The sequence below is a fragment of the Sceloporus occidentalis genome, unplaced genomic scaffold (genome assembly GCF_023333645.1).
Source record: "Sceloporus occidentalis isolate IW3139 unplaced genomic scaffold, rSceOcc1.0.p SCAF_5, whole genome shotgun sequence".
In the NCBI taxonomy this organism is placed as follows: domain Eukaryota; kingdom Metazoa; phylum Chordata; class Lepidosauria; order Squamata; family Phrynosomatidae; genus Sceloporus; species Sceloporus occidentalis.
The window spans coordinates 69,204,143-69,215,102 of NW_028316985.1; the positions used below are offsets into that span (position 1 = coordinate 69,204,143).

The 10,960-nt window shown below is 48.4% G+C and overlaps 2 protein-coding genes across 2 annotated transcripts; one reads left to right on the forward strand and one right to left on the reverse strand.

Annotated features, from left to right (window-relative positions):
• The first annotated feature begins 3,824 nt into the window (after window positions 1-3,824).
• Window positions 3,825-5,992, forward strand: LOC149312292 (uncharacterized). The gene is made up of 4 exons (XM_089526837.1): window positions 3,825-4,242; window positions 4,486-4,605; window positions 4,989-5,093; window positions 5,327-5,992. Exons 1-4 carry the CDS (start codon window positions 4,116-4,118, stop codon window positions 5,980-5,982), a joined length of 1,008 nt encoding a protein of 335 aa, XP_089382963.1. The 5' UTR covers window positions 3,825-4,115; the 3' UTR covers window positions 5,983-5,992.
• Window positions 5,993-8,091: 2,099 nt separating this feature from the next.
• LOC149312293 (uncharacterized) lies at window positions 8,092-10,224 on the reverse strand. Its single transcript, XM_089527188.1, has 2 exons — window positions 9,488-10,224; window positions 8,092-8,793 (listed from the first exon to the last, which is right to left on the reverse strand). The coding sequence occupies exons 1-2, from the start codon at window positions 10,088-10,090 to the stop codon at window positions 8,092-8,094; spliced, it is 1,305 nt and encodes a 434-aa protein (XP_089383314.1). The 5' UTR covers window positions 10,091-10,224.
• Between the last annotated feature and the right edge of the window lie 736 nt (window positions 10,225-10,960).

A 10,960-nucleotide genomic window follows, 5' to 3' on the forward strand; every position in this document is an offset into this window, starting at 1 on the left:
CCGGCCTTTGCATGAGGCTGAGAGTGTGTGACTTCCTTGGCTAGTGGTTCTTCTTGCTTTGTTCAAAGAGTTTGCCTTTGCCGGCCTTTGCATGAGGCTGAGAGTGTGTGACTTCCTTGGCTAGTGGTTCTTCTTGCTTTGTTCAAAGAGTTTGCCTTTGCCGGCCTTTGCATGAGGCTGAGAGTGTGTGACTTCCTTGCCTAGTGGTTCTTCTTGCTTAGTTCAAAGAGTTTGCCTTTGCCGGCCTTTGCATGAGGCTGAGAGTGTGTGACTTCCTTGGCTAGTGGGTCTTCTTGCTTTGTTCAGAGAGTTTGCCTTTCCCCGGGGGAACCCATGGGGATCAACAAATTTAGATGTGTGCATGTGTGTGCGTTGGGGTTCTCTCTGCTACCTCACCCATCATCCACAGACTGTTCCCAAGCACACACTTATCTTGGGTACTGTTTTTGGATGTGTTAACATATTTTCCTCTTTTCCTGTCTTTTCAGAACCTACAGCATGCTGAGGACGACCTTTCTGGCGCTGGAACTTGATTACATAAATAAGGAAGACAAGCAACAACAAAATAAATGATTTTAATTGTGGTGTTAGGACTATTTACAAGGACTATTTACAAGGGGAAGAGGCCGACTCTCACACACTCACAACTATACACACAGGCACACACAGAAACCAATTTACAAAATATGGGGTCAAAAAGAAAATAACTGCAGGCTGTTCCATCACAACCTGCAGGGGGGGGGAAGCATACACACACACACACACACACACACAGCCACCCACCCACCCACCCAAACATCAACCCCACACACACACAAACACACACACACAACAACCCACCCGCCCAACCATCAACCCCACACACACACACACACACACACACACACACACACAGCCACCCACCCACACACACACACACACAAACACACACACACACACACACACACACTAAATGCAATACAATTACAGAAATACCCACAGGCTGTTAATGCACAGCCTGTGGTGGGAGGTGGGCGCAATCACTCCCCATCACGGGGTGGGGATCTCGGCGCTGCAGGAGGCTGGGGCCGTGGTGGTGACCCCCACACCCGGGCGTGGTACAGGAAGTCGTGCTGTTGATCTTGTGTCCGCCTCAGGTCTTGAACTGCCCTTTCCAGGGGACCCAGGCGCTGCACAACTGCAATGTGAATAGAATGTGTTTAGAAGTTCCATTACTCCTGCGCCCCCCTCCTTAAATGTTGTGCTGGTGAGTGATGGGTGGGGGGTAGTGAGAAGAAACCTTGGTCCAGCCTGCCACTGAGGCTGGAAACTTCGGCCCTAAGTAGGGCGACCTGCTCAGCCAGCGATGGCTCTTGGCCTTGAGGCTGGGGCAGTGGGTGGTCCTCCAGCTCTTCTCCAGCATCATCTAGAGCAGGAAAAAAGTGCAATGACTATGACTACCAAATGGGTTTGTATGACACTTCCAACCTCCAGGATCCTGACAGGAGAGCCGTGTTAAAATAATTGCATGGATAACATGGAGGGAGCATGTTTTCTCCTGACCCACAGACTTGGGCAGACTGCAGCATTAGGCACAATTTCCACACAGGTGTGTGTTAATCTCCCTCAGACTGTAGTGGAGTTTCCTTCCTTTCAGGTCTCTAAAATGTGCTGGATGACCATCTGTGAAGAATGTGTGTCGAGTGGGAGTCGATGCGTGCCTCCCTACTCCAGGCGTGGATGATTCCATGAAACCAAACACTAGAAATGCCCATATATATATATATATATATATATATATACACCTTTATAGGCATGTGTATATGACTATGTATGTGTGTATGTGTGTGTTTGTTGACGTGCATACATACTCTATTGCCAGGTAGCTATACACTTCTGTATACGCGCGCACACACAGTCCCAATTCAAATGTATATATGCATATGTATCCACACACCCACTAACCTTCCTGGTGAGGAGGTGGGCCACCATCATCCTCCGGCTCCTCCCGTGGGCTGGGCAACGCGGCAACCATGTGCCTCCCACGACGTCCTATGTGATCAGAATACAGGTAGACGGGAAAGATATCACCACAGATGTCAGGGAAAAGAAAAAAAAATCTGATAGGCAATTGCAAAACACACTACTCACCAGCAGCAATGTTCTCCTCAATGGATGGGCCCCCAGCAATCATCCAAAGATGCCACATCTCATGGTAGAATGCAGGGGTTTGCTGTGGTGCTGGGCTGTCCCCATGGGCCCTGTACGCCCTGTAGAACGCAGTGCATAGCACCTTTAGCTTTGATGCCACTTGCCGCCATGACCTCTCAAGCCCCTGGGCCTGCAGCTGGCGAGAGAGCCGCCGGTAAATTCGCCGGTTTGGGTGGGAGGTGGAGCCCATTACAATGTTTAGATCCACATCCCTCTCCAGGAACTGGAAAAGGAACTGGACCTCAACCTCCCTCCAAATGCTCCAGGACCTAGGCATGCTGGCAGAGGCTGGGACCAGGCAGACAGACAACTGCTTTCAAAAGCCTTCCTGGTTCCCCCAGGCCACAGGACCTCACGTGAGACTTTTCCCAACTTCCCCCTAAAAGTTTATTCTTGCCAGCAGATGGCGCTACAGGCGGCTTGTGCGCATGCGCGAGCAAAGCGAGCGCCATAATTTGTCTTTGCCGGCAGAGTACGGTAGGAAGGATCGCTTGCTTTCCTTGTGGAAATTCACGTCCCGGTAAAGTTAAAAACAACGCACGTTATTTCGCGGAAGAGCACTCTGCCTGCCTTTGGAAAAGACACGCGGAGCAGTGAACGTTCTATCGCGGGAGCCCACTGCCTTCCAAAGGGAAGACATACAGAGCACGTTATATCGCGCTGCAGCACGCTGCATTAGGAGGTAACCTGCCTGCCTATTTTTCTGCCCTTTTTCACTGCATTATTCCTTATTTTTCTGGAAAAATAAATCTTTAAAAATCCTAGCATGGCCTTTACATGACTGAGAGTCGCAGTACATACCAGGAATGTGCTCTTCTGTGGCATTATGTACTCTTTAAGAAATTCACGCATGGCCTTTTTCAGAATTTCTATCTTTCTGCCTTTTTTCAATGCATTATTCCTTATTTTTCTGCCAAAATAAATCTTTAAAAAATCCTAGCATGGCCTTTACATGATAGTCGCAGAAAATACCAGAAATGTGCTCTCCTGTGGCATTATGTACTCTTTAAGAAATTCACGCATGGCCTTTTTCAGAATTTCTATCTTTCTGCCTTTTTTTCAATGCATTATTCCTTACTTTTTTGCAAAAATAAATCTTTAAAAAATCCTAGCATGGCCTTTACATGATTGAGAGTCGCAGAAAATACCAGAAATGTGCTCTCCTGTGTCCTTTTTCTAATGCATTATTCCTCGTTTTTTTGCAATATTTATTCTTGTCATTTTTTAAAATTTACTATAAAACCCTGAAATATTATCTGCTTATGCATTGCTAATCCTTAAATAATATCAAGCATGGCCATGTAATTTTACCTGACTAGCTTACAAACCACGAAATAACCGTCCCTGTTATTATTTTGACTAGTAAAAAGGTTATGAACCCTTACCTTTTGATCTTAGTGGATTATTCACCAATACACAACCCTTTCTTAATAAATTAGTAGTAGTAAAAAGTGATCAACCCTGACCAGTTGATGTTATTGGATTATAAACCAATAATCAACCATTCCTTTAGGTATTTGAAATAGCTTAAATCGTCAACCTTTCCTAATGGCTATTTTTTTCACCTGCTTTGCTTTAGCCATTCCTCCTTGACATCCAGAAATAACGACATGGAACACTCGGGGAACGGCTCACATAGCACCCCCCAACGGAAGCATGGCAGAGGAATATTCTGGGAGCATGCCCAAATACTGGATCTAATAAGTATTTGGGGCGAAGAAGAGATTCAAAGGCAGCTCTCCAGCAACCATCGTAATATTGCTATTTATGAACTGATATCGGAACAATTGGCAGAGAGGGGCCATTCCAGAACAGCGCAGGAATGTAGAAATAAATGTAAAAGCTTAAAACAAAATTATAACGCTGTGTGCAAACAGAATCAGCAGAGCGGGAATGGACGGCAAACCTGTCCTTACTTTTATGAAATGGACCAAATCTTCCATGGAAGAATAAGTGCAAAGCAGCAGAAAGTCCTGACTAGCTATCCATCCGAGACTTCAGCAGCACCCCGGGAAGAAGCACAAGAAGTTCCCGCAGCTGTTATTCTTACAGGTATGTCGGTGTTGCAAATGCCTGTTTGAAAGGGAAAACCACCCTTCCCCACGGCTTCCCTTGTGCCCAAGAACCACTCTTCCCATTCTATTATGGACAGCCAGATGGTGAAAAGCTTACTGAAGCCATGACATATCACCGAGAATAATCCTTCAGCAAGGCTTCACAAAAATATGTCCATTCTTCTTAGGATTAAATACTTCCATAGTAGTGTTTCATGACCATCTTTTGTGTCCTGTGTAGAAGGAGAGGAACCAGAGGTGTTGTTGACCCTCCGATCTGTTCCGCAAGACGAATTGCCGCCTGTAGGCACGCCGGCCCCTCAGGAGCCAGAGGAAGAGGATCGGGAAAGTAGTGATGGAGGTAGGTTCCTGTATCATGGAAAACATCCCTTCCTGTGCCAAATGCTCAGAGGGGCTGCTTTATGGCATGATACTATCCCCTATCAGACCAATGGCGGAAATCCACACTTTACGTACAAGTATTAGTCCGAGTAAATGGTTTCTGCACATCATTTACTGGGTATTCAATAACAGAGGTGGGGGAGTGAGAAAGAATACCTGGCACAGCATGTAGTGTGGGTAGGGATTGCAACTGTCATCCTCTACCATTTCAAAATGCATGCCTTTATAGCGATGGCTCTATATGTGAACATGAAAAGCCTATGGGAGAAAATGCTTCCTTGGTGTATGTCTCCACTTGTGTTGGCTAAGGACTTGCCATGTTGTTCCTATTTTCAATTTCAGAAACGTTCGTGGAAGGCCTGAACATCACACAGGAGGATAGAGAGGGTGCCATAGAAGGGGAAGGAACAGCGGCCATTCCCGAAGCCCCTCCTGCCCCTCCAAGCGGTTAGTGTAATCTACACCCATTCTATCCCAGTGAATTGCCTACTGCCTTCCAGCTTTCACCTATGGAGAAAAATAACAGATGTATATAGTCCTACGCCAAAGGCCAATGTAAGAATGTTTTAAAATGCAAGGGCCTCCTATAAGTCGTATCAGTGGTGGGAATTTAGGAAATCCAAATGCTCAGCCTCGCCCGCCGTTTTCACTAACATTGCATTTCCTCTTTTCTTTTGCAGTACCAGATAACGGAAGGAACAGGCCAAGAGTCGACGCTCCCCAACCAGAGCCACAGGGGGCAACTGAGGGAAGAGCAAGGAGAGGGGAGCACATAGTGAATGCGATAATCCACCATGGGAAAAATGAGTGGGAACTGTACAGAAAGCAGAACAGGATTATCGCAAATAGGAACATGCGCCAGATGCAGCGGTTTATTGATAGCTGCACAGCCGAGGCGCAATCATGGAACGAACAACAGCAGTTGCTGACAGAACAAATAGGGAAGGCAATGGATATCTGTTCACAGCTTGTCGCACTGCAAGAGGAGGACTTGGAATTGCGACGAGAGGACTTGGAACTGAAAAGGGAGGACTTTGCTCTGCGGCGAACCCAGGCTGAACAAGCTGTGGAATATCAAAGGGCCAAATTGGATTTACTTCGAAGAGGAAGCCAACAGCCCAAAGCAGGTGTCAGTCACTTTCGCAGGCCATTGTGTCTGGTAAACGCTCCCAGCCAAGCCCCAATAGCGCAGCCTCCCCCCATGGCTGAGGAAACAGAGGAGGAAGAAATTGTTCCTGGGTCACAATGGACGCTTCCAGTCGAGTCCGAAATAGTACCGGAGCCCGCGAGAAAGAAGAGGGTCATAAAAAAAAGGCACCTGTATTCACCATCATGACTGCTGTCTGTTGAACGTCACCCATCATACTTGTTTTTAGTACACGTTCAGTTAGCAAGATATGTTGTGTTATGTTATGTTATGTTTGCACTAGTAAACTTTAGTACAATCAACACTTTGCTGGTCCGGCTAGGGTAATTGCCTGGCTAGCCTGTGAGGGAAGCCATGGCAGAACCAAAACACATAGCGGGCCTAGGATGCAGGGAAAGTGGGAAGCGAACTTATAAAGGGATGCCACATGTAGGAAATGGTCCCAAGGTTTGTGCAACAGCATTGCAGCACATGGGAGCCGTGGAAACAGATGATGAGGGGTATCCCCTCCATATCTCTGGCCTGTTACAGACTGCCAAAATAAAGCTGATTCAGGTCTCTTTGGAGATATGCTGTTTAAATGATACATGCATCCTAAGAGTCCAGAAGTGTGCCAAAGCCACACTCCATTCTTAGGTGCTGGAGTGCTGCTGTGGTGTAGCTGTTGGATTCTTAGGATGCATACAGCATCCAAAAGCCATGTCAAGGGATTTCTCTGCATCACCTCTGCAAAGCATGACACAGGACCAAGGTCAGAGAGGCCCGCCAGCCAGAAGACACAGGAGAAGGGTGAGGACCAGGGGCCCTCTCTCTAGCCCCCAAAAAACCTTTTCCAGATCTAATGCCCTCTCTCGGGGAAGGGATGTAGCCAGGGGGGGGGAATCTAGGGGTCCGGACCCCCCCCTTCCTTTAGAAAAATGAATGGTGTGTGCTGCTGCGCCGCCGCACTCAAGCCCCATTATAATGGTGGCACTTAGTCTGGACCCCCCCCCTTCCTAAAATCCTAGCTACGACCCTGCTCGGGGCAGGCATTGCTATGAGGCCTCTGCCAGGGCCATTGAAGGCACTATGCCTAACATTAGGTGTGGGACTCTGCCAGGGGTGCAGGTGGGGGCATAAAAACTTGGTCTCTCCCTTTCTTCCCATCTCTGGCCCCATCGGAACCCATGACGCCATAGGTGTGTTGGATCCTTTTGCAGACTGGTAAACACGTGGTGCTGTAGCAAGGGATGCTGCACTTTCCTTTTGAATTGTTATAATGAGATGTTGTCTAAAGAGGCAGAGGACTCCTCCTCTATGATGTACAGGCACATGGCTGTGAAGAACGCTGGACTTTGTCCAGCAGTAACTGATGCAACCATATCTGAAATGGTCCTTTTTGGCTGCCACAGAGCATCCCACCAAAAAGGCCCAGATGACTTAGAGAGTTCCTGCAGGGCAGAATGGGGTTAGGCTGGGCCAAAGCTAACAAATTGAACTTCCCCAGGGAGAAATGTAAGGTAATGCACTAAGGACAAAAAGATGAAATACACAGATATAGGATGGGGGACATCTGGCTTAAGGAGACAACATGAGAAAGGGATCTAGGGGTCAGAGTAGACCACAAGAGGAACATGACCCAACAGTGCGATGCGGCGGCAAACAATGCCAAGGATATTGTAGGCTACATCAGTAGAAGTGTAGTGCCTAGATCAAGGAAAGTAATAGTCGCAGTATATTCTGCTGTGGTAGGGCCCCACCTCGATGTTTAGGTCCAGTTCTGGGCAAGCTGCAGGAAAAGAGATTCCACCACCACAGTAGGAAAAAATGCCTGACAGTAAGGGCTGTTTGACAATGGAAAAAACTCCCCCAGAGAGTAGCGGAGTCTCCTTTCTTGGAGGTCTTCAAGCAGAGGATGGATGGCCAAGTGTCGGGGATGCTTTGCTTTCGATTTCCTGCATGGCAGGAACTGGATGGCCCCTGTGGTCCCTTCCAACTCTACGCTTCTTATGATTCCATGAGGAATGATGAAGGTTCGCACCCACACACCCCCTCTTCAGCACTTGCTGGGTTTTTTAGGGCAAGGGAACACTCAGGAAGAGATTGATGTTGTCTGTTGGAGGGGCCAGGGACCGGCAACAAGCAAACTGACCAGTGGGTCCCCTGCCCAACAAGTAGGTGTAGGTGCCTGTTATATAGGACACACGTGGAAATTTTAAAAAAGGAGAACCCGACCGCATGAACAGAGCATTAACATTTTTTATTTATAATTACAACAACAGTAGGTTACGAACATGGATGGGACCGATCTCCACCACCTCAACGTTGCTGCTGAAACCACCTGGTTAAAGCAGTTCTTACAACTTTCCCTTCCTTCCGGCAACGTTCTTGGTCAACATTCAGGAGCTCTGGGAGAGCAACCACCCCAATGTCCCTGACAGCATCAATGTCATTCAAGCATGCACCCCTAGTCTCACATATGTTGTGAAGCACTGCGCAGGCACTCACAACAGTAGCAAAGTTGGGCTCCCCCACAGTGAGGCGCCCGAGTAAGCATCCAAATCGATTTTTCAGCCTCCCAAAGGCTCTCTCCACCACGCAACATGCACGGGATAGAGCGGCATTGAATTTCTTTTGTTCTGGAGTGATGGTGCCCCCCCGGTAAGGTTTCATGAGCCACTTACGGATGGGGTATGCACCATCACCTAATAACAGTGGTGGCACCTGAACACCTTGAATAGTAATACTGGGATTTCCCGGCACAAACATCTGCGCTTCCATCGCCTTGAAGATTCCTGTTTGGCGGAAAATGTATGCGTCGTTATGTCTCCCAGAAAACCCTGCCTCTATGTTAATGAATCTCCCGGTGTGGTCAGTAGTTCCCTGCATCACAATGGAGAACCCATATTTGCAGCTGTAGTATTCTTCGGCCTTTCCTCGCGGTGGGCGTATAAGGATATGTGTCCCGTCCACTGCCCCCACACAGTTAGGAAAGCCTAACTGCTCGAATCCTTCCATGATCTGTAAGGGAAAAATAACAATTAGCTTATGTCGATCATGCCCTCTTGCATAATACTTTCATAAATGGTCTGGATGATGGGAGAGGAGGGAGCAGTTAGAAGCGGAGGCCCTCATGGATGGGTGCTGGGAAGCAGTCTGTGGATGATGGGAGAGGAGGGAGCAGAGAGAAGGGGAGGTCCTCATGGGTGGGTGCTGGGAAGCAGTCTGTGGATGATGGGAGAGGAGGGAGCAGATAGAAGGGTAGGCCCTCATGGGTGGGTGCTGGGAAGCAGTCTGTGGATGATGGGAGAGGAGGCAGAGAGAAGGGGAGGCCCTCATGGGTGGGTGCTGGGAAGCAGTCTGTGGATGATGGGAGAGGAGGGAGCAGTTAGAAGGGGAGGCCCTCATGGGTGGGTGCTGGGAAGCAGTCTGTGGATGATGGGAGAGGAGGGAGCAGAGAGAAGGGGAGGCCCTCATGGGTGCTGGGAAACAGTCTGTGGATGATGGGTGAGGAGGGAGCAGTTAGAAGGGGAGGCCCTCATGGGTGCGGGGGTAGCAGACAGAACCCACACACTTGCACAGACGTGTATCTGTGTATCTATCTTTCTATCTATATATATCTGTTTATTTATATGTATATGTATATGAATGCTATCCTATGGGGGTCTATATATCAGCATATATGACACACGCACACACTCGCATTCATACTTACCCGATGATGATTCTCCAGCCGTACCACTTTCCGGAGAAGCACCTTCACAATGGCCTCGCACACCTGGATGCAGATCACAGACGCTGTGGAGCTCCCAATCTGGAACTGGCGGGCTACATTCTGGTACGTGAGTGGGCCAGCCAGCCACCAAATTGTGATGGCGACCCTCTCCTCCACAGTGATGGCCCTCCTCATCACGGTGTCCATCGCAGCAATATGGGGCCGAAGGATTTCAGCAAGGCGGAAGACGGTGCCTCTGGGCATCCTGAAGTGCTGCATCCACATTTCGTCGTCCCACATGTGGAGCAGCTCCTCGTTCCACCAGCTACCCTTCATCTTCGGGCGGATCCAGTAGCGCCGAGGTGCCGGCATTGTTGCCACAAAAGCCAGGACCCGATCCGCATCTCCCCGCATCAGGAGTCTAAAAGCTTGCCTAGTGGTGAAATCACCGACTCCCCTGGCTCGCATCCACTTTGTCAGGAACCTAAACCATATCCTGCGCCTTGCCCTCCTTCTATCCTGCAGCTGCTGGTACCTAAAAATCAGCTGGGATAGCACAGAGAGCATGAGCCGGAGAGCCTCCATGGCGGGAGTCCCGGGCATCGTTCCTTCCTACCAAAGGGAAAGGAAAGCGAGAGAAGCAGAACAGTAGAGGCAGCGGTGACTCTCACGTTGTATCGCGCTGTGCTGTTCCCGCTGGGCAATGAACATGTGCGCGAGAAACAGGAAAGGGAAGTGACCTCATTTCTCACCCCGGAAGCATTTAAGGTCGCAACCCATGCAGGGCACCACTGAGCATGTGCGAGGGGGCCGATACGAATCGGCCAATCCTCATGTTGAGCACCGGTGTGACAAAACATTCTGCACTGAATGCACTTCGCGCGAATGCGTATTGGCCAATTTGAATCCTGCCAATTCGGAGGGGCTCCAAGGTATGATGGTATTGTGCGAAATAACGTGAATTCGAACCGCCCAGTGCTGAAGACCCCCAGTTCCAGACTCATCTGATAAGGGCTAGAGTCCAACACTCAAACCAATATACCACACTGGATTTTGTGTGGTATATTTTTTTAAACCTGAGGTTTAGAAAAACATATTTCAACTTCTTGTGGCAGAATTTCTGAGTCTGAAATCATACAAAATTATGTACTGACGAAGAACCAATCTGAAACTAGTACCCCTACTTATATATTTTATTGTCAAACATTATATTTGTAGATTGGAGTCATTGTCTGCTGTCTAGAAAAGCATGCAATGATTTTATCAGTCCAAAGGAGCATGACTTCAGGTTCCCTGCCTGAATACTCTTGGTAACTTACATAGGTGATATAGGATCTTTTAGACTGCTGCCATATTGCAGTATTAAAGCAGTTTGACACCACTGTAGCTGTCATGGCTTCATCCTATGGATCCTGGGATTAGTAGTTTATTGTGGCTCTAGAGTTCTCTGTGAGTGAAGGCTACATATCTCAC

Excerpts from the sequence above, each read along its gene's own strand:
- LOC149312292 (XM_089526837.1), top strand. The coding sequence starts at position 4,116 with ATGGACCAAATCTTCCATGGAAGAATAAGTGCAAAGCAGCAGAAAGTC. Across the intron at positions 4,243-4,485 it reads CGCAGCTGTTATTCTTACAG|AAGGAGAGGAACCAGAGGTG; the intron begins GTATGTCGGTGT and ends TGTCCTGTGTAG. Across the intron at positions 5,094-5,326 it reads CCCTCCTGCCCCTCCAAGCG|TACCAGATAACGGAAGGAAC; the intron begins GTTAGTGTAATC and ends TTTCTTTTGCAG.
- LOC149312293 (XM_089527188.1), bottom strand. The coding sequence starts at position 10,090 with ATGCCCGGGACTCCCGCCATGGAGGCTCTCCGGCTCATGCTCTCTGTG. Across the intron at positions 8,794-9,487 it reads GGCTGGAGAATCATCATCGG|ATCATGGAAGGATTCGAGCA; the intron begins GTAAGTATGAAT and ends TTTCCCTTACAG.